Source organism: Hemiscyllium ocellatum, chromosome 17 (assembly GCF_020745735.1).
Source record: "Hemiscyllium ocellatum isolate sHemOce1 chromosome 17, sHemOce1.pat.X.cur, whole genome shotgun sequence".
NCBI classification, from domain to species: Eukaryota; Metazoa; Chordata; class Chondrichthyes; order Orectolobiformes; family Hemiscylliidae; genus Hemiscyllium; species Hemiscyllium ocellatum.
Window position 1 is genome coordinate 71406141 of NC_083417.1, and position 26758 is coordinate 71432898.

Below are 26758 nucleotides of genomic sequence, written 5' to 3' on the forward strand. Positions count from 1 at the left end.
CTATAGCTGGTTTGTCACCACATGGTAAATTATGATAATGTGATAATGAACTGTGATTAGTCTGTAACCAAACAGTGAACTGAGCCCGGATTGTAAAAAGACAGGGTGCACTGTCCCAGCCCTGCTGAGTTTTCACCATTCCCCCAGACCTCCCCCTCACTGAGGACAAACGATCAGTCCTCAGCAAAGGGCTCACCTTCATCCCCCTCCGCCCACACATCAATAAATTTGATACACTACGTGACGTCGAACACTTCTTCCGTCTCCACCTCCGAGCCTACTTTTACAATCAGGTCTCCCACCCACCTTCCGAGGACCACTTCTCCTGTCTCCAACACACTGCATCCACCTGGACACCCCGCACTGGCCTATTACCTGCCCTCGATCTCTTCATTTCCAACTGCCGCCGGGACATTAACCGCCTCAACCTGTCTACCCCCTTCCCCCACTCCAACCTCTCACCCTCACAATGCGCAGCCCTCCACTCCCTCTGCTCCAATCCCAACCTCACCATCAAACCAGCAGATAACGGGGGTGCAGTGGTAGTTTGGCACACTGACCTCTACACTGCAGAATCCAGATGTCAACTCGAGGACACCTCCTCCTCCCACCCCCGCGACCGTGACCCCACCCCCCCATTACCAAACCAGTCATCTCCCAGACCATACAGAACCTCTTCACATCAGGAAATCTCCCACCCACAGCTTCCAACCTCATAGTCCAGGAACCCCGCACCGCCTGGTTCTACCTCATTTCCAAGATCCACGAGCCTGACCACTCTGGCCGACCCATTGTCTCAGCATGCTCCTGCCCCACCGAACTTATCTCCACCTACCTTGACACTGTCCTATTCCCCCCCTGGTCCAGGAACTCTCCACATACATTCGACATACCACCCACGCCCTCCATCTCCTTCAAGACTTCCATTTCCCCGGCCCCCAATGCCTCATCTTCACTATGGACACCCAATCCCTCTACACCTCCATCTGCCATGACCATGGCCTCCAAGCCTTCTGTTTCTTCCTCTCCCAATGTCCCCAACAGTACCCTTCCACCAACACTCTCATTCGTTTGGCTGAACTGGTCCTCACCCTTAACAATTTCTCTTTTGAATCCTCCCACTTCCTCCAGACCAAAGAGGTAGCCATTGTCACCCGTATGGGCCCCAGCGATGCCTGTCTCTTTGGCTACGTAGAACAGTCCATCTTCCGTAATTACACCGGCACCACTCCCCACCTCTTCCTCCGCACAGTGATAACTGCATTGGCGCCACCTCGTGCTCACACGAGGAGGTTGAGCAATTCATCAACTTTACCAACACATTTCACTCTGACCTTAAGTTCACCTGGACCATCTCTGACACCTCCCTCCCCTTCCTGGACCTCTCCATTTCCATTAATGATGACTGACTTGACACTGACATTTTTACAAACCCACCGGCTCCCACAGCTACCTGGATTACACCTCTTCCCACCCTACCTTCTGAAAAATGCCATCCTGCATTCCCAATTCCTCCATCTCCGCCGTATCTACTCCCAGGAAGACCAGTTCCACCACGGAACACACCAGATTGCCTCCTTCTTTAGAGATCGCAATTTCCGTTCCCACATGGTTGAAGATGCTCTCCAACGCATCTCATCCACATCCCACCCTGAAGCCCCACCCCTCCAACTGTAACAAGGACAGAACCCCCGGTGCTCACCTTCCACCCTACCAATCTTCGAATAAACCAAATCATCCGTCGACATTTCCACCACCTCCAAATGTACCCTGCCACCAAAGATATATTTCCCTTCCCACCCCTTTCCGCCTTCCGCAAAGACCGTTCTCTCTGTGACTACCTGGTCAGGTCCATTCCCCCCAACAACCAACCCTCCCATCCTGGCACCTTCCCCTGCCACCGCAGGAATTGCAAAACCTGCGCCCACACCTCCCTCACCTCCATTCAAGGCCCCAAAGGAGTCTTCCACATCCATCAAAGTTTTACCTGCACATCCACCGATATTATTTATTGTATCCGTTGCTCCCGATGCGGTCTCCTCTACATTGGGGAGACTGGACGTCCCCTAGCAGAGCGCTTTAGGGAACATCTCCGAGACACCGGCACCAATCAACTCCACCGCCCTGTGGCACAACATTTCACCCCCCCCCCCCCCCCACTCTGCCGAGGACATGCAGGTCCTGGGCCTCCTCCACCGCCGCTCCCTCACCACCCGATGCCTGGAGGAAGAACGCCTCATCTTCCACCTCAGAACATTTCAACCCCATGGCATCAGTGTGGATTTCACCATTTTCCTCATTTCCCCTTCCCCCACCTCACCCCAGCTCCAGCCTTCCAGCTCAGCACTGTCCCCATGACCTGTCCTACCTGCCCATCTTCCTTTCCACCTATCCACTCCACCCTCCTCTCTGACCTATCACCTCCATCCCCACCCCCACTCACCTATTGTACTCTATACTACTTTCTCCCCAGCCCCACCCCATCTCCCATTTATCTCTCCACTCTACAGGCACCTTGCCTCTATTCCTGAAGGGCTTTTGCCCGTAATGTTGATTTTCCTGCTCCTCGGATGCTGCCTGACCTGCTGTGCTTTTCCAGCACCACTCTAATCTAGACTCTGGTTTCCAGCATCTGCAGTCCTTGTTTTTACCTGTACTGTAACTAGCCTGTAACCTCAATGTGAACTGTACATTGTATGTGAAAATACATAATGTAGCATTCTTATGATACTTATCTGTTTCAACTACAGTATGCCCATTGTCTTCTCCTGTATTGCAAGCATTGATGGACATGTGAACTGGAATGTTGTGTGCGATGTGAAATCAAAGACAGTACCTTTGACCTTAAATGTCAAGATGCATGGATACAGCATGAAAGCTACAGTGGCATGTGAAGGCAGTGATGGGACAGTAACTGAACTCAGTCATCAGACTGTCAATGAGATCTCCTTTGGAGAGGTCAGTGCTGCGTATCAGCTACTTGTTAAATTATTTTGCGATCTGATAGTCTGATCAGATGACGCTTATACCTACCATAAGATAATATTTTTGTCAGAGAGCTAAAGCCTATATCACAAATAACTTCATCTTTTTTTTTCACTTAGACATCCTTCCTACTCTCCTTCTCTCTGTGTTTTATTGATTTTACCCTAGTCCACCTGATGAAGAAGCAATGCTTCGAAAGCTGGTGCTTCCAAATTAACCTGGTGCGATTTTTAACTTTGTCCACCCCAGTCCCACACCAGCTCCTCCACATCATTCTTTCTGCAATACCACAGGTTTTACAATTCAAGCTGGGTGCCACTACTTTCTTATCTTTTCTCCCATGTTGATGCACCATGAACCATGGCTCTCAATTTCTTTTCTCATACTGATTTCAGTTCAGTATTCACTGCTCGCTAGTGAGTTGTCCTGTTGGCACTGATAGAATCATAGAGATGTACAGCACAGAAACAGACCCTTCAGTCCAATGTGTCCATGCCGACCAGATATCTTAACCCAATCTAGTCCCACCTGTCAGCACCCGGCCCATAACTCTCCAAACCCTTCCTATTCATATACCCATCCAGATGCCTCTTAAATGTTGCAATTGTACCAGCCTCCACCACTTCCTCTGGTAGCTCATTCCATACACGTACCACCCTCTGTGTGAGAAAGTTGCCCCTTAGGTCTCTTTTATATCTTTCCACTCTCACCCTAAACCTCTGCCCTCTAGTTCTGAACTCCCTGACCCCAGGGAAAAGATTTTGTCTTTTTATCCTATCCATGCCCCTCATGATTTCATAAACCTCTGTAAGGTCACCCCTCAGCCTCCAATGTTCCAGGGAAAACAACGCCAGCCAATTCAGCTTCTCCCTATAACTCAAATCCTCCAACCCTGGCAACATCCTTGAAAATCTTTTCTGAATCCTTTCAAATTTCACAACATCTTCCCGACAGGAAGGAGACCAGAATTGCATGCAATTATCCAAAAGTGGCCTAACCAATGTCGGTACAGCCGCAACATGACCTCCCAACTCCTGTACTCAATATTCTGACCAATACAGGAAAGCATACCAAACACATTCTTCTATCTGCCTGTGACTAGAGAAGACAGATAAAGACTTTTTTAAAAATTACCTTTGGTCTGTAGCTCTCATTGACAAGGAAAGTCCACATTTTTTGTCCACCCCTGTTGGTGGTGGAAGGAATGGATGTTTATGAATGTGGTGCCAAGTAAGTAGACTGCTTTGTCCTGGATAGTGGCAAGCTCCTTGAGTGTTGTTGGAGCTGCACCCATCCAGGCAAGTGGGGAGTATTCCCATCACACTCTTTACTTATGCCTTGTAAATGGCAGACAGGTGTTGGGGAGTCAGAAGGTGAGTTACTTGCAAAAAATGTCCCAGTCTGTGATCCAGCTAAGTATAAATTTCTGGGAAAGGCATTGGAATTCAGTTATTGGGAATGTTGAGAGATAGCTGCTGAATGACTTGCCCTTTACCCTCCCCTATATGTGTGAAAAATATCTCTCTTACATCACCCTTGCTTCATTTGCACATCATTTTAAATTTATACCGTCTTGTTCATTGACCGAGCTGACACAGCAGGGGAATGTGAAGGGGACAGTGAAAGACTGTACTGCTCAGTCTATGTCAGAGATGTCACTGAGGGTGCTGCATTGCTGGACCTTTAAGGACAGACAGTGATATTAAAGCTGTCACAGAAGTGATGAGGTTGGGGAAGCACCACCAGGAAAAGTGTGTACAGCGCACATGACAGGACAAGATTACAGCTGCACACTGTTCAAGCAGGAGCACACTCAAGACACAGAAGATAAGCCTCCGATACAATATGGTCCTGGAAATTCCCGGATGGCTGGTCACCCTGCTCTCATCCCTTCTCTTTTTGACTTCTGCTGCTTTCTTCATGCAGCAGTACTTCCAGACATCACCCATGAAAGGCCTTGCTCGCATTTTGTCACTGTTCTGGGCTGCTCCACTGGAAGAAATAGCTCCTGTCTGTCAGTTGGGCCTGTGTCAGGTTGTTAAACAATCAAGACAAGGGAACATTACTTAACCTTGTTCTCATCAATCACAGATGCATCTGTCCATGACAATATCAGTAAGAAACCACTGCACAGATCTTGTGGAGAGCAACTCCTATCTTGGTGCTGAGGATACCCTCCATCAAGTGGAGCATTATCACAGGATAGACTCAAAGCAAATATAGCAGTTCAGATTTGGGCATTCTTGAAGCACTGTGAGCGTTCAACATCAGCTTAACCACTGCCCAGTGTATCTCTCTCTTTACCTTACCATAAAGACGGTTCCTTCAGCTAATGGTAGGTCAGACTCTGGGAGTGTATTTGATTGCCTGGGAGTGTGGCAGCCTGATTTTTACACTGTTTTTAATGTACTCACAGGTGGAATTGAATGATCATATTAGCTACCATTTTGTCATCTCAAACAACGGGAAATTTAACTTTGACTTTGACTGGGAGCTTTCTGGTCCTCCCAGCATCCTGAACTGTCTGAAACTAAACTGCAAGCAGAACAGGGTGGAAACCGAAAGCAGTGTCGCAGCATCAATCCGATTCCATCCAGACCACAAGTTTGTGCTAAAGGACGTCGAGCTAAAGCTGAAGGTAAGCATCAAGATTCCCACTCAGACTACCAGCCACACTGCTCAGCATTGATATTGATGTGTGTCTAGTAAAGGTTCTCCCGACTGGCTGATTTTGCAACAGTGTCGGAGCAGTGGGTGGGATGCATACAAGAAGAGAGAGAGATTTAAAAATAAATATTTTACCAGGAAAAACAAAAGGTGGGATTCTCAAATCTGGACCTTGAAAACCAGGGATCACAGAACACACAAAGTAGGGTAGAGCAAGAAAGTAAAAGGAAGCTCATGACCAATACCAGAAACTCAAGACACCAGAGAGCTTAGAACTAAATAGAAAATGCTGAGTGAAATTAACCAGTTAATTCATAAAGTTGATATGAAATTATATTGGTAATTAAGATCAAAAAAAGCTCATGACGCTTTATCAATGTGAAAAGAAATCCCTCAGAAGAAGAGATCCAAGTGACTCAGGAGAGTGAGGGGTTGAAGCAAATTAGTGTGAGTAAGAAGTTTATTTTGAAGAAATTAATGGGACTGAAATTTGTTAAATCCCCAGGACATGATGTCGTCATCCCAGAGTTTAAGGAGCTTACTAGAGAGATGGTCAATCTTCTAGAATTCTATCGATTCTGGAATGATTCCTGCAGATTGGAAGGTAGCAAATATCACCCCTCTCTGTAAGAAAGGAGCAAGGAGAAACAGGGATCCACAGAACTGTTAGCCTTACATTAGTGGTCGGGAAAATACTATAATCTATTATAAAGGATGGGATAAATAGACAACTGGTTGGTAATGATCTGAATGGATTTGTGAATGGGAAACTGTGTTTGACAAACTTGGTGGAGCATTTTGAAATGTTACTAATAAGGGAGACCTGGTGAACATTGAATACTTTAGATTTTCAGAAGGCCCTCACAGGGGGCTGGTTAGAAAGACTAAAGCAGGGATTTGGAATAAATCTCACATTGACAGGCTGTGACTCCTGTATTGTCAGGTTAAAAGTACCTAATGGATTATTTAAGGTCTGAACAAAATGGATACAAGAAGACAGGTGCACTTTAATGCATAGTAAATTTGTTAGCTTAATCTACTTCATATGTATACAATATGAGCCAATCTATTACCTTCTGGAATACTCTCCTGCAATAGGGTTAGGGTTAGGAGATTAATTTTCAGTCCCTGGAGGAATGAATCAATTGTGCCGTTATGAACATAGGGATGTATTGCTGAGTTATATCTTGTCAAATTGGGAGCCTCTGTTTGCAAGATTACAGGGTCTTAGACAAACGATGGGGATGAATTATGCTGCAGAAAGTTGTCAGTTTATTGACCAGCTACCTATTCGCCTTGTTCATTGTGTTGACTGAAAGTTAGCTTGTACACACAAATTATAATCTTTCTTCTTGCCCATAGATCCAGAAAGGCCCTGTTTTTGCCTGTGTTCTCATTGGGTACATAGTGACCCCAAGCGCCCACTTATCTTTCACCAGATATGATTTTGGGCCATGTTTCATCTATAATGCTGGCATGACACCTTTGAAAAAAACTCTGATTATCACCAATAAACAGGAGCAAGCAATCGGGTAAGGCAATCGTAGCTCTTTTCATTTCTTTGACACTGGTGTTTCACGTTGTTACTTTACCAATTTTCGATCTAGGTTAGTTGCTGCTCATCGTCCCAGGTAGTTCCCACCATGCATGTCCTACAGAACATTCCTCATACAGGGATTTGTAGAAACACAAAACACTTTTGTTGCAATGAGTTATTTGGGGTCAGTTAGCTCAGTTGGCTGGGACAGTTGGTTTATAATACCAACAGCATGGGTTTAATTCCTACACTGGCTGAAGTTACTGTGAAGGACTCTCCTTCTGAAGCTCTCTCCTTACCTGAGGCATGGTGACCCTCAGGTTAAACCAACTCTAATGAGGCAGCAGATTTATAGCCTGGTAAAACTATGGCGATTTTACCTTAATCTTTTATCAATGTGCCTTTTAAGGGAATCTAGGTTACATATTTGAAGATAAAACTGAGACAGGAATGTATCGAAAGATTAGTGTTGTCATAGCCCTATCCACGTAAGAATCATGCTTGATTCCCCTTGAGCTGCTCATCCACCCACCATGCTCCAGATCACTTCTGTCACCTCAAGTATGATATCACTACCATTCTCATACCCTCCATCCCAGCATTCTGAAGGAACTATAGCATCCAGGACAGCCTGGTCTACTGTTCAGTTACAACAAACAACCACTCCTCTCTCACAGCATCTTTAATGTAAATGCACCATATGAAATGCCTGGCCCAAACATTCCTTCCAGGTGAAACACCAATTTTCTGTTTGTGTAAGGTATTTATTGTTCTCATTGCGGTCTCCTTGACATCAAATAGATCATTCCTGAAGAAGGGCTCATGCCCGAAACGTCGACTCTCCTGCTCCTTGGATGCTGCCTGACCTGCTGCACTTTTCCAGCAACGCATTTTCAGCTCTGACCTCACTTTCTCCCATCAAATAGATCAAGTGGAGTTTCTGTAGCCATTTTGTGGAACACTGCTGTTCCGTCTGCAAGAGTGATCCCCTGCTCATGGTTGCCCATCATATTAATTTGCAACCTTTCTACTCTGGCCTTGGCTTCTCTCAGTGTTCCTGTGAAGCTCACTGTCAGCTCAAAGCACACTTTTCTCAGTTACGAATTCGAGAACCCTCTGCACTAAATATTGCGTCCAGCAATCTCAGATAATAATGTCATGCCCCTTCTGTTTCCTTTCATTTTCCCAGTTTTGTTTAGATTACATTAGATTACCTACAGTATGATTTTTGTGTTTCAAGGAGCAGCGTGCAATGCCATTCACACATCCCCGAGCCACACCTTTTGTTTCTTTACTTATCCCATTACCACAGCATTTGACCTTGCCCCATCAACCCATTTCTCATCTATTCTCTTCTGTCTTCCATGTTATCATTTTTGTCTTGTCTTTCACATTTCACGTTTCTCACAGCCTGAACAACTTATGTTTAGGGTGTTCCTCGATTCCAATCTGAGGTCATAGCGCCTGGTTCCAAAGAACACAATTCTCATCAGTAGATGAGAATGTGGGAAGGTGATGAGTAAGATTGCCAATGATACAAAGCTTGGCCAGGTAGTGAGTAGTGAGGAAGATGATCTCAGATTACAGGAACATACAGACTACAGACGAGTTGGTCAAATGGGCAGCCATGATGTGGAGGTGCCAGTGTTGGTCTGGGGTGAACAGAGTTAAAAAATCACATGACACCAGGTTACAGTCCAACAGGTTTATTTGAAAATGCTAGCTATTGGAGCACTCCTCCTTCATCAGGTACCTGGTGGGGCAGGATACATAGGAGACAGAATTTATAAGTAAAAGATGAAAGTGTCAGACAACTGGTGCGATGTATTAGACAAACCTAGATGGCTGTTAAGTCTGTAATCACTTAGAATGGAGATACAGGTTTCAGTTGATTAAGATGTAAATCCTAGAATTACTTTCAAGTCACTGCACTGAGATAATTTAAGGTTTTATCAGTATATAAAAAAGTGACATCTCAGCTCAGACAATGCATAAATGATGTGAGATTAGTGTCTATTTGTGTCCAACCTGGAGTCAGACTGTTTTTATTTCCAAAGTAGGAATGTATAAAATGTCACATTGATTGACTGCATACAGATTGTGTGCTGTTTGAACAAAATAGAATGTATCTGCAAATACAAATCAGCAAATGTAAATTTACACCATTGACTTATATATGAGTGTCTTGGAGGGAGAGAGAGAGAGAGAGAAAAAAGAGAGAGAGGGAGAGACAGTGTATAGTGCAGTGGATGGAATTTAATCCTGAAAAGTGTGAGGTGATGCACTTTGGAAGAAGTAATAAAACAAGGGAGTGCTCATCGAGTTATATCATAGAGTCACAATGAATGGCAGGACATTAGGAAGCTTAGCATTACAGAGGGATCTTGGGGCATTTGTTCTAGAAGGTGGCAGGACAGATTAATCGGGTGGTTAAAAAGGCATAGAGAACACTTGCCTTTATCAGTCAATGTGTGGAGTCTAAGAGCAGGGAGGTTACATTGGAGCTGTATCAATCTTTAGTTAGACCTTAGCAGGTGTACTGTGTACAGTTCTGGTCACTACAGTATAAGAAGAATGTGATTGCATGGGTGGGTGTGCAGAGGAGATTTACCAGTATAGTGCCTGGTTTGGAATGTTTAGCAATGAAGCGAGGCTGAATAAGCTTGGATTGTTTTCTTTGGAGCATAGAAGACTGTAAGGGGACCTGACAGACGAGTGTAAGATTATGAGGGACGTGGCAGGGTGGATAGGAAGAAGCTGGTCTCCTTAGTTGAAGGGTCGTAATAAGGGGGCATAATTTTAAAGTAAAGGGCAGGAGGTCCAGAGGAAATTGAGGAAAACTTCTTTTCACCAGAGTGTGGCAGAGTTCTGGAATGACCTGTCCAGATGGTATTGGAGATGGGAAAGCTCACAACCTTTAAGAAGTAAATGGTCATATCATTCAAGGCAGGTGCTGGAAAGTGGGTTTAGTGTAGATAGGTCAGCACAGACGTGATGGGCCTAAGGGCCTCTTCTGTGCTGAATGACTCTATGACCCTTAATCTAGACTACCAAATTTTTAATAACCATTTTATAATGATATTTCAGTTAAATCAGCTCTTAATCTTTATGACTCAAGGGAATGCTACTCTAGTAAATTCAGCTATCCTCATGATTTAACTTTTGGATGCCCTGTATCATTCCGGTGAATCTGTGTTGCAATCCCTTTCAAAGCCAATCTATCCCTCCTGAGATGAGCTGAACTCCAGATGCAGTAAATGTGACAATAATGTCCATCCCATTGTATTCTAATCCTCTTGAATCAATATATTGTTTAGCATTTTGGTTATTTCTGTGCCTAACTTCCACAAGTTGAATTCCATCTACTACATTCTGAATTAGTGGTGCTGGAAGAGCACAGCAGTTCAGGCAGTATCCGAGGAGCAGTATAATCGACGTTTTGGGCAAAAGCCCTTCATCAGGAATAAAGGCAGTGAACCTGAAGCGTGGAGAGATAAGCTAGAGGAGGGTGGGGTTGGGGAGAAAGTAGCATAGAGTACAATGGGTGAGTGGGGGAGGGGATGAAGGTGATAGGTCAGGGGCGGGGGGAGGGTGGAGTGGATAGGTGGAAAAGAAGATAGGCAGGTAGGGCAAGTCATGGGGACAGTGCTGAGCTGGACGTTTGGAACTAGGGTGAGGTGGGGGGAAGAGGAAATGAGGAAACTGTTGAAGTCCACATTGATGCCCTGGGGTTGAAGTGTTCCGAGGCGGAAGATGAGGCGTTCTTCCTCCAGGCGTCTGGTGGTGAGGGAGCGGCGATGAAGGAGGCCCAGGACCTCCATGTCCTCGGCAGAGTGGGAGGGGGAGTTGAAATGTTGGGCCACAGGGCAGTGTGGTTGATTGGTGCGGGTGTCCCGGAAATGTTCCCTAAAGCGCTCTGCTAAAAGGCGTCCAGTCTCCCCGATGTAGAGGAGACCGCATCAGGAGCAACGGATACAATAAATGATATTGGTGGATGTGCAGGTAAAACTTTGATGGATGTGGAAGGCTTCTTTAGGGCCTTGGATGGAGGTGAGGGAGGAGGTGTGGGCACAGGTTTTGCAGTTCCTGTGGTGGCAGGGGAAGGTGGCAGGATGGGAGGGTGGGTTGTTGGGGGGCGTGGACCTGACCAGGTAGTCACGGAGGGAGCGGTCTTTGGGGTAGGTGGAAAGGGGTGGGCAGGGAAATATATCCCTGGTGGTGGGGTCTTTTTGGAGGTGGCGGAAATGTCGGCGGATGATTTGGTTTAGGCGGAAATGTCAGTGGATGATCTACTACAGTTTTATCAATATCCTTTGCAGTTTTCTGCTCCGATTCACATTATTGAATCACCACCTAAATTAATATCATCAACAAAGTTATATTTTTGGCTATCTGTTGATTTAAATAAATTATAAGAAGTTCCTCAGGTTGTGAATGGGCTCCATTTTTGAGTCTGTTTGCAAGTCGATAATTATAGAATAATTTGCACATCAGCAGTCATTCTGCTATCTGTGTCTGTGCCAGCCAATGGAAAGATCTAATCAGTTAATAACCAGGCCTTTCCTTTTTCCCTGTAGAACTGCAAAGATCAGTTCAAAAATTGACTTGAAAGAATTTCTCTTTCAATACAAATCTTTTCAAAAACTCTCAAAGTTCCTGTAACTAGGTGCTGGAATAATGCCTGAAATATGATGATGTAAAAAATGAGGTCTGCAGATGCTGGAGATCACAGCTGCAAATGTGTTTCTGGTCAAAGCACAGCAGGCCAGGCAGCATCTCAGGAATAGAGAATTCGACGTTTCGAGCATAAGCCCTTCATCAGGAATAAGAGTCCTGAGATGCTGCCTGGCCTGCTGTGCTTTGACCAGCAACACATTTGCAGCTGAAATATGATGATGTTTAACTTACCAGTTGTCAGTTTCCTGTTTGTGACCTATTTTTGCTTCTTCCTGCAAGTCTGCATTGCTTGTACCCCAACAATTCTTACCTGGAGGTAAAGTTCCAACCTTGTGCTCTGGCGCCAAAGAAATCAGTAGAAGCCATCATAATTTTCTACCCAAGGGAACCCATTAAATACCAAGAAGTTGTCACCTTTGAAATCAATGGACTCACCCGACAGAATGTCAAGATCTTCGGCCAAGGTGCAGAGATGAAGGTAATCTTGCAGCCAAAGAGTAATAGGTAACGTCTTGGGGACAGCCTAACTTTTAAGTTCTGTGTATTTCCAATTCACAATCTGAGGCATTTCAGCTCCAATAATGTCAGGTTCAACGTCCTTGTTGCTGCAGTCACTCAGCATTTCCTAATTGGTGAAAGGCAATATTTTGTGTTGGATGGGCTTTCAGTGTGAAGACTCAAGTTGGGGATAAGTTAAAGGGGGGAGGGAAGGCGAGAATGGACTGAGTTGGAGCTGTGTTTAGAGATTGGCGTTTTCAGGGTTCCTAGCGTTTATGGTCGCAGAATTCTAAAATGTTCTCAATCCTAAACTACGAACTACAATCCTAAACAAGTCCTAAACTATGAAAGCAACCACCCCAACACACACAAAAGAAGTTGCATCAAGATACTGTTCAAAAAGGCCACAACACACTGCAGTACACCAGAACTGCAAAAAGAGGAAGAAGAACACTTATACAATGTATTCGCCAAAAACAGATACCCACGCAATTTCATCAACAGATGCCTAAGGGAAAGACAATGGAATGAGGACATGCCACAACCCAAAGGACTAGCCACACTACCATACATCAAGAATATTTCTGAACTGACAGCCAGACTACTGTGACCACTAGGACTCATAATAGCACACAAACCAACAGTCACTCTCAGACAACAACTCACCAGAATAAAGGAACCGATACCCAGCATGAGCAAAACCAACGTAGTGTACAAAATCCCATGCAAGGACTGCAGCAAACACTACATAGGGCAAACAGGAAGACAGCTAACGATCCGCATCCATGAACACCAACTAGCCACGAAACGACACGACCAGCTATCCTTAGTAGCCACACACGCAGATGACAAGCAACATGAGTTTGATTGGGACAACACTACTATTATAGGACAAACCAAACAGAGAACAGCCAGGGAATTCCTAGAGGCATGGTACGCATCCACAGATTCAATCAAGAAGCCCATCGACCTGGACCCAATATACCGACCTCTGCAACGGACAGCTGGAACTGACAACCGAAAGCGGCAGATACAAACCACTATAAATGCCGGAGGAAACATCACAGAAACGCTTCACTGGAGGCTCCCAAGCACTGAGGATGTCACCTAGACAGGGGACGAAACATCTGCAACACAAATTCCCAGCTCGACGAACAGAACCACAACAACGAGCACCCGAGCTACAAATCTTCTCCCAAACTTTAAACCTGCAACATTCTTCCACACTGTCCGCTACTCGACCGATTTTAGTGTCATCTGCAAACTTACTAACCCATTCACCTATGCCTGTATCCAAGTCATTTATAAAAATGACAGACAGCAGTGGTCCCAAAACAGGTTCTTGAGGCACTCCACTTGTAACCGGACTCCAGGCTGAACATTTTCCATCAACCACCACTTTCTTACAGAAAGCCAGTTTCTAATCCAAACTGCTAAATCACCCTCAATCACATGCCTCTGCATTTTTTCCAAAAGCCTACCATGTGGAACCTTATCAAAGGCTTTACTGAAGTCCATGTACACCACATCAACTGCCCTACCCTCATCCACATGCTTGGTCACCTTCTCAAAAAACTCAATGAGACATGACCTGCCCTTGACAAGACCATGTTGACTATCTGCAATCAAATTGTTGCTTGCAAGATGATTATAAATCCAATCCCTTATAATCCTTTCCAAAACTTCTCCTACAACGGATGTAAGGCTCACTGGTCTGTAATTACCTGGGTCATCTCCACTGCCCTTCTTGAACAAGGGCACAACATTTGCAATCCTCAAGTCCTCTGGTACTAAACCTGCAGATAATGATGACTCAAAGAGCAAGGCCAAAGCCCACAACATTTCCTCCCTAGCTTCCCAAAGAATCCTCTGATAAATCCCATCCAGCCTACGGGACTTATCTACTTTCACACCTTCTCGAATTGATAACACCTTCTCCTTCCTAATCTTGATCCTTTCTAGTCTCATATCCCATATTTTATTCTTCTCCTCTGCAATATTCTCCTTTTCCTGAGTGAAAACAGATGAGAAATATTCAGTTAGCGCCTCTCCAATCTCCACAGGGTCCACACATAACTTCCCACTTCTATCTTTGACTGTCGCTATTCCTACCCTAGTCATCCTTTCATTCCTCGCATGCCTGTAGAAAACTTTAGGGTTCTCCTTTATTCTACTTGCTAAAGGCTGCTCATGTCCCCTCCTTGCTTTCTTAACTCTCTTTTTAAATCCTTCCAAGCTTATCTGTAACTCTCCATCACCTCATCTGAACCATCTTGTCTCAACGTCACATAAGTTTCCTTCTTCTGCTTAACAAGAGATGCAATTTCTTTAGTAAACCATGGTTCCTTTACCTTATCACTTCCTCCCTGCCTGATAGGCACATACCTATAAAGGACACGCAATATCTGTTCCTTAAACCAACTCCACATTTCGATTGTCCCCATCCCTTGCATTTTGCTACCCCATTCTATGCATCCTAAGTCTTGCCTAATTGCATTATAATTGCCCTTCCCCATCTATAACTCTTGACCTTGGTATACCTATCCCTTTCCATCACTGAACTAAACATAACTGAATTATGGTCACTCTGTCCAAAATGCTCACCTACCACTAAATCAAGCACCTGGCCTGGTTCATTACCAAGTACCAGATCCAATGTGGCCTCCCCTCTTGTCGGCCCTTCGACATACTGTGTCAGGAAACCCTCCTGCACACATTGGATAAAACTGATCCACCTGACATACTAGAGTTATAGCATTTCCAGTCAATGTTGGGGAAGTTAAATTCCCCCATAATGATCACCCTGTTCCTTTCACTTCTACCCAGAATCGTTTTGCTGATGTTCTCCTCCACATCCTGAAACTCTGCAAAGGCTTATAAAAAACTCTCAGCAGAGTGACCTCTCCTCTCCTGTTTCTAACCTTAGCCCATACCTCCTCAGTAGATGAGTCCTTATCAAACGTTCTTTCAGCCACCGTTCCACAGTCTTTGACTAACAACATTCACATACCTGGCACCAAACCACTGTTCAATTTAGAACTTGATCATGGGAGGAGCATCCCAAGAGAACCCATTTCTCCTGAATCCATCCCATTATGTACTTCAGAAAAGCCGAGAGTGAAATGTTCATGACATCATTGCTTTGTAGTCTGCTGGAGATCAAGAAAGGAAAGAATGAACCTACTTTTATTTGGCAACGTTTGTGACTTCAGGACTTCTCAAAGTGTTTTAAAATTGACATATGTTTTAATGTTGCTTCTGTTGAAATGTGGCAAATGAAACACAGAAATTGTCCTCTGTAGGGTCCCATTATCATTGACAGGTACTATAGCAAACTCCTGTGTAATTTTGAGTGTAGCAGCCTTGGTACTTGCTATTGTCTCTGCACAATTTGTTTTTTCATTTATCTGCACAATGCTGGGTCAAAATCCTGGAATTCCCTCCCATTAGCATTGTGTGTCAATCCACAGCACATGGACGGCAGTAATTCAAGACACTCACCACCACCTTCTCAAGGACAACTAGAGACAGATTATAAATTCTGAGCAGCCAATGATGCCCAAATCCCATGAATGAATTTTTAAAAAATAATTTTAACATAACACATAGTGACAGCACTGTCTCCTTTCTGCCTCTCAGATTGAAGTTGTCAATCGCAAGGACAAGGTGGTCAATTTGCAAGCTCCAAGGGTTGGACAGGTTGTGAAGAAAGTGGTACCAATTATCAACAGAAGCAGGGTACCCTTGACATTCACCCTCGCTGTGAATCCCAACCAACCACTTCTTCAGAACCCAAAGGTATGGACTGCTAATACTCCTTATTCTTATTATGCAATCTATCCCGAATGTCTGATATGGTGAGGTCTTTCTCAAACTGCTATATATTAGGAACATGGTAAACAGCAGGCGATTCTTCCAATCCTTACATTTTACAGAGGCATAAAGTCGGAGAATAATAAACTGAATACAGTATAGCCCACCATGTCAATCTTTCTGCAAAATTTGCAACTCTACTGTACGGAGGCAACAGCCTGTATCTAAGGACAAGAGGAAGAGCATAGCCAGTACCTTCATAATGCATACTATTAATTAGCTCAGTGTCCATGGATAGACCTGATCCGACCTTAGGTCCTGCTAGCTCTTCTAATACCTCAATTATTAGCACATTCAGTGTGTGACTATCTTCTATTTTACTACAACTTAGGCAGAATCGCTTCCTTCATGAAGTCTTTCAGTAGGTCAGCTATTTACCCTGCCTCCTGCCATAAATCTCCTTGTGTCTTCTAATTGGGCCCACTTGTCCATTTACCAACCTATTACCATTCATACCCTCACGGCCTGATTTCAGCATGAGCTTTCCTTCCTCAGTTGGGTGTGCAGAATCAGGAAACTTACAAACAATGCAAGCCTGACTCAGATGAAAGTACCCTGGATGTTTCTGTTTCTGTTTCACTTTGGGAGTCAGGTGGGTGGTTTGGCAGTCAGGCTCGCTGCCTGTGGAAAGGCTTCAAAAGGGGCCACTGGCTTGATTTGAAAATAGGGGTCAGAGAGTGGTGATAGACGGTTGCTTTTTGGACTGGACGACTTTTGGATCCCCAGCTTTTTGACATTTATATAAATGATTTTACCAAGTTTTGAGAAGATTTGTAGTTCAGATCGAGGTTTTGGATGTAGCTGAGCTGGAAGGTTCATTTCCGGATGTTTCATCACCCTACTAGGTACCATCTTCAGTGGGCCTCCAGGCGAAGCACTGTTGATAATTCCTGCTTTCTATTTATATGTTTGGGTTTCTACGGTTAGTGGTGATGTCATTTAGTGGTAAATGGGGTCCAACCGGAACTCTATCAACAAACACATCGAGTTAGACCCCATCTACCACTCCCTGAGAAAAAGAACAGGAAATGGCATCACCACAGGAAATGACATCACCAACTCAAAGAAACCCAAACATATAAATAGAAAGCAGGAATAATCAGCAGTGCTTTGTCCCAAGGCCCACTGAAGATATTATGCAGTAGGGTAACAAAGTGTCTGGAAATGAACCTTCCAGCTCAATGAGCAAACCTACATCCATATAAATGATTTGGATGAGAATATAGGTGGCAAAGTTGGTAAGTTTGCAGATGACATCAAAATGGGTGGTGTCGTGATCAATGAGGAAGATTATCACAGAGTACAACAAGACCTTGGTCAGTTGGATGAAGGATTGGCAGATGGAGTTTAATTTAGATCAGTGTGAGGTGTTGCATTTTAGTAAGGCAAACCAGGGCAGGACTTAAACAGCTAATTGTAGGGCCCTGGGAGATGTTGTCAAATAAAGAGATCTCAGGATGCAGATATATAGTCCCCTGAAAGTGGGGTAGCAGGGTGACAGGGTGGTGACAAAGGCATTTGGCATGCTTGCCCTCACTGATCAGAACATTGAGGGCATGAGCTGCAGTCGTGAAATTGAAATGACATTGCTCTTGTCAACTGACATAAAGATCTATCTACCCTGAATAAATCCAAGGCACAATCTCAATTCCTGCACTAACACCCTAATCCAGTTATGTCCAAACTAAGTGTATGTGCACATGATCCTGAAACAGCAGCTGTTAGTCTCGGGATGTCTGCTTCCTGGGACCAGTCAGCTTGGACTACTCTGGGAGAATTAGCATACTAGTCATTCAACACTGTAAGCATAATTTACTGCCCACCAAATCTGTGTTATGATCTGGCTAGGGACTAGGAACATGTATTCTTAAAGTCGGCACCTTATGAGGTTCAAGGGACTAACCAAAAGAATAAAGCCACAAAATTCCACGGTTTTGAACAAACAGCAATAAACTTAACAACATTAGCAGACTAATGCAAACTACATATGTGTATAACTTCCTTCTCACGCCCGGAGATAATGTGTGATAAATATGAGCAATACATGCCCCACAGTACACATTAAATAGTAAATGCAATCAAGATTGATCCCACAAATGTCCTACTAACACACCCTAGATGTTAATGGTACAAGTCAAATAACCATCAAGTATAATAAACTTCACAAGAGATCACAGTTTTTTACATTTGCAGATCTGGGCTTGAAGCTCCCTGTATAGAGATACTCATGTCATAGATGGCCTGATCTTCCCCCTTCTTAGATGGGCAGGTTAGTAAGTGTGTAGGCCATGCAAAGATCATTGGAGTTGGGGTTAGCGTAGAAAGTTGTCAAAGGATACCGCTGGATATACATCATTTGCAGTTATGGGCGGAGAATGGCAGAAGGAGTTTAATCAGGGGAAATGTGAGGTGCTGCACTTTGGAAGATCAAATGTTAAGGAAAAGTATACAAATGATGGCAGGACCCTGAGCAGCGATGATCTACAGACGGATCTTGAGGTTCAAGTCCATAGCACCCGAAAAGTGGCTGCAGAAATAGATGGAGTGGTAAAGAAGGTTTATGGCATTCTTGCCTTTGTTGATTGGGGAATTGAGTACAAGAGTCAGCTTGTCATGTTGAAGCTATATAAGACTTTTGTTAGGCCACACTTAAGAGTATTGTATTCAATTCTAGTTGCCACATTACAGTAAGAATGTGGAGACTTTGGAGAGGGTGTAGACGAAGTTTACCAGGGTGCTGCTTGGATTAGAGGGTATGAACTATAAGGAGAGGCTAGAAAAACCCTTTTGTTTTCTGGAGTGTCGGAGGCTGACAGGAGACTTGATAGAAGTCTATAAAATGATGAGGTGCAAAGATAGGGTTGACGGTCAGAATCTTTCTCCCAGAGTTGAGATGTCCACAATTAGGGTACACGCATTTAAGGTGAGAGGGGGAAAGTTCAAAGGAGATGTGAGGGGCAAGATTTTTTATTCAGAGAGTGGTAAGAGTCTGGAACGTGTTGCCAGGATGGTGCTGGAGGCAGGTGCAATAGGGGTGTTGAAGGGGCTTTTACGTAAGTATGGAAGGATATATACCTAGGGCAGGCGCAAGAGATTAGTTTAATTTGGCGTCATGTTCAGCACAACATCATGGGCCAAAGGGCCATTTCTTGTGCTGTACAGTTCTGTGTTCTATGTTCCTGGAGATAAGCTCTCTTGTACTCCAAATATACATCCAATGCACATTTACAAGCTTAACAGCAGGTCTTCACAGGCAGTTTGCTTCACTGAGCCAGTGCTGTCTCTGGGAGTTTCTAGAGCTCTAGTCTTGTTCAGTTGCATCAAGCAATCATTACTTGTGAGCTTTCCAATCCTTAATGAAGTATTAATGCTCACAGATTTCTTCCAAACACCTCACAGGATCCTCCAACACAAACAAACAACATTCTCACTTTTCTAGCTCCATAGGACTTCTTCTGAGTACTGACTCCAACACTTAGCTGTCTACTAATTCCTAGGACTTTGCTAAGTTCTAACAACACAGATACGTTTAACTTTCTGAGAACTCTCCCTATGAAATGTGCAGTTCTGATTTCTGGGCAGTACAGCTAGCTGAATGCTCTAACATGCAGTCAGCTTTGATTTGTTTTGCACATTCTCACTCACTGACTATAATCTTTAAACTCCTCTTCTTTGGCCCTTGAGCTATGCTGAGTAACCTATCAAAAGCCTTGTGCTGAGTGCTCTCACTGTTGCAATTCAGTTTGTTGGCTACTGAACACAAAAGGATTTTATAAAGGGAACAATTCATCACTTACCATACTCTATTCCAGATGATAATGACTTAAATTCATAGAATCCCATAAGTGTAGAAGCAGGCCATTCAGCCGTCAAGGCCATGCTGACCCTCCAAAGAGCTGCATCCCTCCATACCCATCCCTCTCCTGTCCTTGTAAACTTGTATTCCTCACGGCTAATCCACCTAGCCTACACATCCCTGGATACTATGGGCAATTTAGCACAGCCAACCCACCTAACCTGCACATCGTTGGACTGTAGAAGGAAACCAGAGCACCTGGAGGGAGCGCACACAGACATAGAGAGAAATGTGCAAACTCCACACAGACGGTCGTCAGAAGGTGGAATTGAACCCGGGTCACTTGCGCTGTGAGGTGGCAATGCTAAACACTGACCACCATACCTTGTGTCAAGGCAGTCACTCTCTCCTTAATGTAGTAGAAATGGCTTTGGCCATTTGGCTGTAACTGGAAGATTAAAATGGGGAAGGTGTTTCTGAGCTATTTAAATTCTTAATTACCAATTAGGGTTCATTTGCGTTGAACACATTGTCCATTAGCTTCATCTTTATCTTTTTCAGGTTCTGTCTCTGTCACCGCATACCAGCATCAAGCTGACTGCACAGGGAGGCACCTGTGATGTGGTGGTGACTTTCTCCCCAACGTACCGAATTCCCCAGTTTGCAGAGGAGGTGATGATGGAGTGCATTGGCGTGTCAAAGCCACTATTTGTGATACAAGGGTGCTGCCAGGGAATTGAGATCTCACTGGATCAGAACTGCATTGCGTTTGGATCAGTTGTTCTGCGTAGCTCAGTCATGCGGCTGATCGTACTAGAAAATGTTGGAGATATTGGTGCAAGGTACGCAGATCATTGCCAGCATGAGATGACTTGACTAAGCCACAGTATGATAGAATTTACTCTGCAATTTGATGTAACTGTATTACAGTTGATTAAATGCAACTACAGAGCATGAGGGAGGAGCTGACCAGAATTGACTGAGAGAGGAACCTAACAGGAAAGTCAATGGAACAGCAATGACAGGAATTTCTGGGAGTAATTTGGGAGACACAGCAGAGATTCATCTCAAGGGAAAAGAAGCATAGCAAAGGCAGGATGAGGCAACCATGGCTAACCAGGGAAGTCAGGGACAGCATAAAAGCAAAAGAGCAAGCATATAATGTGGCAAAGGGCACTGGGAAGCCACTGGATTGGGAAGCCATCAAAGACCAACAGAGGACACCCGAAAAAGAAATAAGGAGGGAGAAGATTAAACATGCGAGTAAGCTAGCCAGTAATATTGGGGAAGATTGCAAGAGTTTCTTTAGATGTATGAAGAGTAAAAGAATGGCAAAAGTGGACATTGAGCTGCTGGGAAATGATGCTGGGGAACAAAGAAATCGCTGAGGAACTGAATGAGTACTTTGTATCAGTCTCCATGGTGGAAGACACAAGTAATATCCCAAAAGTTCAAGAGAGATGGGGGGTGGCAAAAATGAGAATGGTGGCCATCACCAAGGAGAAGGTGCGAGGAACATGAAAAGGTCTAAAAGTGGACAAATCACCTGGACCCTCTACAGTTTTGAACAAGATAGCTGATGAGATAGTGGAGCTTTTAATAGTGATCCTTCTGCTATCACTGAAGTCAGTAAAGGTCCCAGAGGACCGAAAAATTGCTCCTGTAACCCCCCCTGTTTATGAAGTGAGTAAGGCAAAAGATGGGAAGTTATTGACCAATTAGCCCGACCTCAGTCATTGGTAAAAATTTTGGAGTCCCCTCTTCCGCGGTTACGTTAGGGCCCGGGTGTCCTTGGAGAAGGAGCACGCAGTGTCCACCAACACCCTGGAGTTGTTCAGGGAGAGGTGGGCGCCGCAGGGAGTGGAGTGCATCATTTCCCCCTCCAACTCTATTTTGATTTAGTCCCTGCCCTCCCCTTCACTGTTTGTTCACACAGCATTGCCCTTTGATGTGAAGGGCACTGCTTGTCTCAGGCCACTCGGGTGTTTTCCTACTTTTCCTGGTGGTGGATATTTGAATAAAGATTTGTGCACTTTGCGTCTCTCACTGTGTCTCACAACTACACACACACACCATGGGTGCTGGGGAAAATAAGCACTACTGCAGTTAGGTGGTAGTGTAAAGAAAAAAAAAAGAAAAAAAAGACAAAAAGAAAAAAAAATTTTGGAGTCCATTTTGAAGGATGAGATTTCTAAATACTTGTAAGTGCATGGTGAAATAGGGCAAAGTCAGCATGGTTTCATACAGGGGTTTCATGCCTGATAAATCTGTTAGAATTCTTTGAGGAGGTAATGAGCTGGTTAGACAGGAGAACCAATAGATATTATAGAACATAGGTAGAACATAGAAAAATACAGCGCAGTACAGGCCCTTCGGCCCTCGATGTTGTGCCGACCCAAGCCTAACCTACACTAGCCCACTATGCCTATTCCAATGCCCGTTTAAATGCTCATAAAGAGGGAGAGTCCACCACTGCTACTGGCAGGGCATTCCATGAACTCACGACTCGCTGAGTAAAGAATCTACCCCTAACACCTGTCCTATACCTACCTCCCCTTAATTTAAAGCTATGCCCCCTCGTAATAGCTGACTCCATACGTGGAAAAAGGTTCTCATGGTCAACCCTATCTAAACCCCTAATCATCTTGTACACCTCTATCAAGTTATCTGTATGGACTGCCAGAATGCCTTTGATGCTGCACAGAAGGCTGCTGAGTAAGATAAGGTCCCATTGAGTTAGAGGCAAGGTCCTAGCACGGATAGAAGATTGGCTGTCTGGCAGAAGGCAGAGAGTGGGGATAATAGGATACATCTCAGGATGGAAGCCAGTGACTAGTGGTGTTCCACCTGGGTCAGTGTTTGGACCACAACTTTTCACTTTATATCTGGATGAAGGAACTGAGGAAATTCTGACTGAGTTTGCAGATGATACAAAGATAGATGGTGGGGCAGGTAGTATTGAGGAGGCAGAGAGGCTGCTGAAAAATTTAAGCATTTTAGGAGAGTAGACTAAGAAGTGGGGAATGAAATACAGTGTGGAAGGTGTAAGGTCATGCACTTTGGTAGGAAGAATAGAGACACGGACTATTTTCAAAATGGGGAGAAAATTCAGAAATCTGGAATACGAAAGGACTTGGCAATCTCTTCAGGTAAACTTGCAGATTGATTCGATAGTTAGGAAGACAAATACAGTGTTGTCATTCATCTTGAAAGGACTAGACTATAAAAGCAGGGACATACTTCTGAAGTTTTATAAGGCTCTGGTCAGACCAGATTTAAATTATTGTGAGCAATTTTGGGCCATTCACCTCAGGAAGGATATACTGGCCTTGGAGCAGGTCCAGGGGAGGTTCATGAGAATGATCTCTTGAGTGAAAGGCTTAACATATGAGGAATGTTTGAGGACTCTGGGACAATATTTGATGGCGTTTAGAAGGATGAGGGGGGATCTGAAATTTACAGAACTCTGAATAGACAAAGTGGATAATGGGAAGATGTTTCCATTGGCAGAAGAGGACCCTAGGGCATAGCCTTAGAGTAAAAGTAAAAGCCAGACAGTGGTGAATCTGTGGAATTCATTGCCACAGAAAGCTGTGGAGGCCTGGTCATTGAGTATATTTAAGATGGGGATAGCTAAGTTCTTGATTGCCAAGGGGATCAAAGATTACGGGGAGAAAGCAGGAAAATGGGGTTAAAAAACCCATCAGGAGAAACTGAGGACTGCAGATGCTGGAGATCAGAGTCGAAAAGTGTGGTGCTGGAAAAGCACAGCAGGTCTGGCAGCATCTGAGGAGCAGGAGAATTGACATTTTGAGCATAGTGTTAGACTTGGAGGTAGGTGAGCACTTCGGGGACAGTGACCACAACTCGGTGACTTTTACTTTAGTGATGGAGAGGGATAATCGTGCGCCGCAGGGCAAGAGCTATAGCTGGGGGCAGGGAAATTATGATGCTGTGAGGCATGACTTAGGATGTGTGGATTGGAAAAACAGGCTTCAAGAGAAGAACACTAATGAGATGTGGGGATTGTTCAAGGAGCAGCTACTGCGTGTCCTCGATAGGTATGTACCAGTCAGGCATGGTGTAAAGGGCCTTGTGAGGCAGCCGTGGTTTAGTAAGGAATTGGAGTCCCTTGTGAAAGGGAAGAAGGCGGCATATGTAAAGATGAGGCGTGAAGGTTCAGTAGGGGCGATTGCGAGTTATAAGGTAGCCAGGAAGGAGCTAAAGAGGGAGCTAAGAGAAGCGAGAAGGGGACATGAAAAGTCTTTAGCTGGTAGGATTAGGGAAAACCCAAAGGCTTTCTATAGGTATGTCAAGAATAAAAGGATGACTAGGGTAGGTATCGGTCCAGTCAAGGATAGTAGTGGGAAGTTGTGTGTGGAGGCGGAGGAGATTGGAGAGACATTAAATCAGTACTTTTCATCAGTATTCACTCAGGAACAGGACACTGTTGCTGATGTGAATATGGAATCACAAATAATTAGAATGGATGCCCTGGAAATATGCAGGGAAGAGGTTTTGGGAATATTGGAAAGGATGAATATAGATAAGTCTCCTGGGCCTGATGGCATTTACCCCAGGATCCTATGGGAAGCTAGGGAGGAGATAGCAGAGCCATTGGCCTGGATTTTTATGTCGTCATTGTCAACGGGAATAGTACCAGAGGACTGGAGGATAGCGAATGTGGTCCCATTGTTCAAGAAAGGGAGTAGGGATAGCCCTAGTAACTATAGGCCAGTGAGTCTGACTTCAGTGGTGGGCAAAGTCTTAGAGAGAATGGTAAGGGATAAGATTTATGAACATCTGGGTAGGAATAATGTGATCAGGGATAGCCAGCATGGTTTTGTGAAGGGCAGGTCGTGCCTCACAAACCTTATTGAGTTCTTTGAGAAGGTGACTAAGGAAGTGGATGAGGGTAAAGCAGTAGATGTTATGTATATGGATTTTAGTAAGGCGTTCGATAAGGATCCCCATGGTAGGCTAATGCTAAAACTTCGGAGGTATGGCATTGAGGATACATTAGAGGTTTGGATTAGGAATTGGCTGGCTGGAAGGAGACAGAGGGTAGTAGTTGATGGATTATGTTCATCTTGGAGCGCAGTTACTAGCGGTGTACCTCAAGGATCTGTTTTGGGACCATTGCTTTTTGTTATCTTTATAAATGATCTAGAGGAAGGACTTGAAAGCTGGGTAAGCAAGTTTGCGGATGACACAAAAGTCGGTGGAGTTGTGGATAGTGAGGAAGGAAGTGGTAGGTTACAGCGGGATATAGATAAGTTGCAGAGCTGGGCGGAAATGTGGCAAATGGAATTCAATGTAGCTAAGTGCGAAGTCGTTCACTTTGGTAGGAATAACAAGATGATGGATTACTGGGCTAATGGTAGGCTACTTGGTAGTGTGGATGAGCAGAGGGATCTTGGTGTCCATGTACACAGATCTCTGAAAGTTGCCACCCAGGTAAATAGTGCTGTGAGGAAGGCATATGGTGTACTGGGCTTTATTGGCAGAGGAATTGAGTTCCGGAGTCCTGAGGTCATGTTGCAGTTGTATAAGACTCTGGTGAGGCCTCATCTGGAGTATTGTGTGCAGTTTTGGTCGCCATACTATAGGAAGGATGTGGAAGCTTTAGAACGAGTGCAGAGGAGGTTTACCAGGATGTTGCCTGGAATGGTAGGAAAATCTTATGAGGAAAGGCTGAGGCACTTGGGGCTGTTCTCATTGGAGAAGAGAAGGTTTAGGGGAGATCTGATAGAAGTGTATAAGATGATTAGGGGTTTAGATAGGGTAGATACTAAGAACCTTTTACCGCTAATGGAGTCAGGTGTTACTAGGGGACATAGCTTTAAATTAAGGGGTGGTAGGTATAGGACAGATGTTAGGGGTAGATTCTTCACACAGCGGGTTGTGAGTTCATGGAATGCCCTGCCCGTATCAGTGGTGAACTCTCCTTCTTTATGGTCATTTAAGCGGGCATTGGATAGGCATTTGGAAGTTATTGGGCTAGTATAGGTTAGGTAGGATTCGGTCGGCGCAACATCGAGGGCCGAAGGGCCTGTACTGCGCTGTATCCTTCTATGTTCTATAAGCTCTTCATCAGAAAAAACCTATCAACTATGATTGAATGGTGGAGCAGACATGATGGGCCAAATGGCCTAAGTTCTCTGCTTATGGTGTTATGGAGTCTAGTGTTCCTTCAGAGCTCAGAAGTATTTATTATCCTTTTCTGCATTCTTTTATGGGATGGATATGTCACTAGCTAGACCAACATTTGTTCCCCATCCACATTAACGCTGGAGAAGGTGCGGTGAGTTGCCTTCTTGATCGGCTGCAGTCCCTGGAATGTAGGAATATCTGTAGAGGTGTTAGGAACGAAGCTCCACAATTTTAACCCAGCGATACTGAATGAACAGTAATATAGTCCCAAGTCAGGATGGTGAGGATTTGGAAGAGAAGTTGCAGATGGTGGCGGTGGTTATATCCATGTGCTTGTCCTTCTGGATGGTAGAGTTTGTGGATTTGGAAAATGCTATTGAAAGACCCTTGCTGATTTGATACAGTACATCTTCTGGATGATATGCACTGGTGCCATTGTGCATCCTTTTGCAATGAAGAAGTGAATTTTTAAGTTGGTGAGGTGTGCCAATAAACTGTGCTGCTTTGAACTGAATGGTCTCAAGTTTCTTGAGTATTGTTGGAACTATTTTTGTTCAGGCAAGCATGGAGTG

General features: G+C 44.5%; 1 protein-coding gene across 1 annotated transcript in view; it reads left to right on the forward strand.

The window, feature by feature from the left end:
* Positions 1 to 26758, forward strand: part of hydin (HYDIN axonemal central pair apparatus protein) — an 888678-nt gene that overhangs the window by 807176 nt on the left and 54744 nt on the right. Inside the window, exons 78-83 of the mRNA XM_060837518.1 lie at positions 2751 to 2958; positions 5402 to 5623; positions 7015 to 7184; positions 12146 to 12344; positions 16004 to 16162; positions 20595 to 20875. Of these exons, the coding sequence (XP_060693501.1) occupies positions 2751 to 2958; positions 5402 to 5623; positions 7015 to 7184; positions 12146 to 12344; positions 16004 to 16162; positions 20595 to 20875 (1239 nt within the window). The remainder of the gene's footprint in view (positions 1 to 2750; positions 2959 to 5401; positions 5624 to 7014; positions 7185 to 12145; positions 12345 to 16003; positions 16163 to 20594; positions 20876 to 26758) is intronic.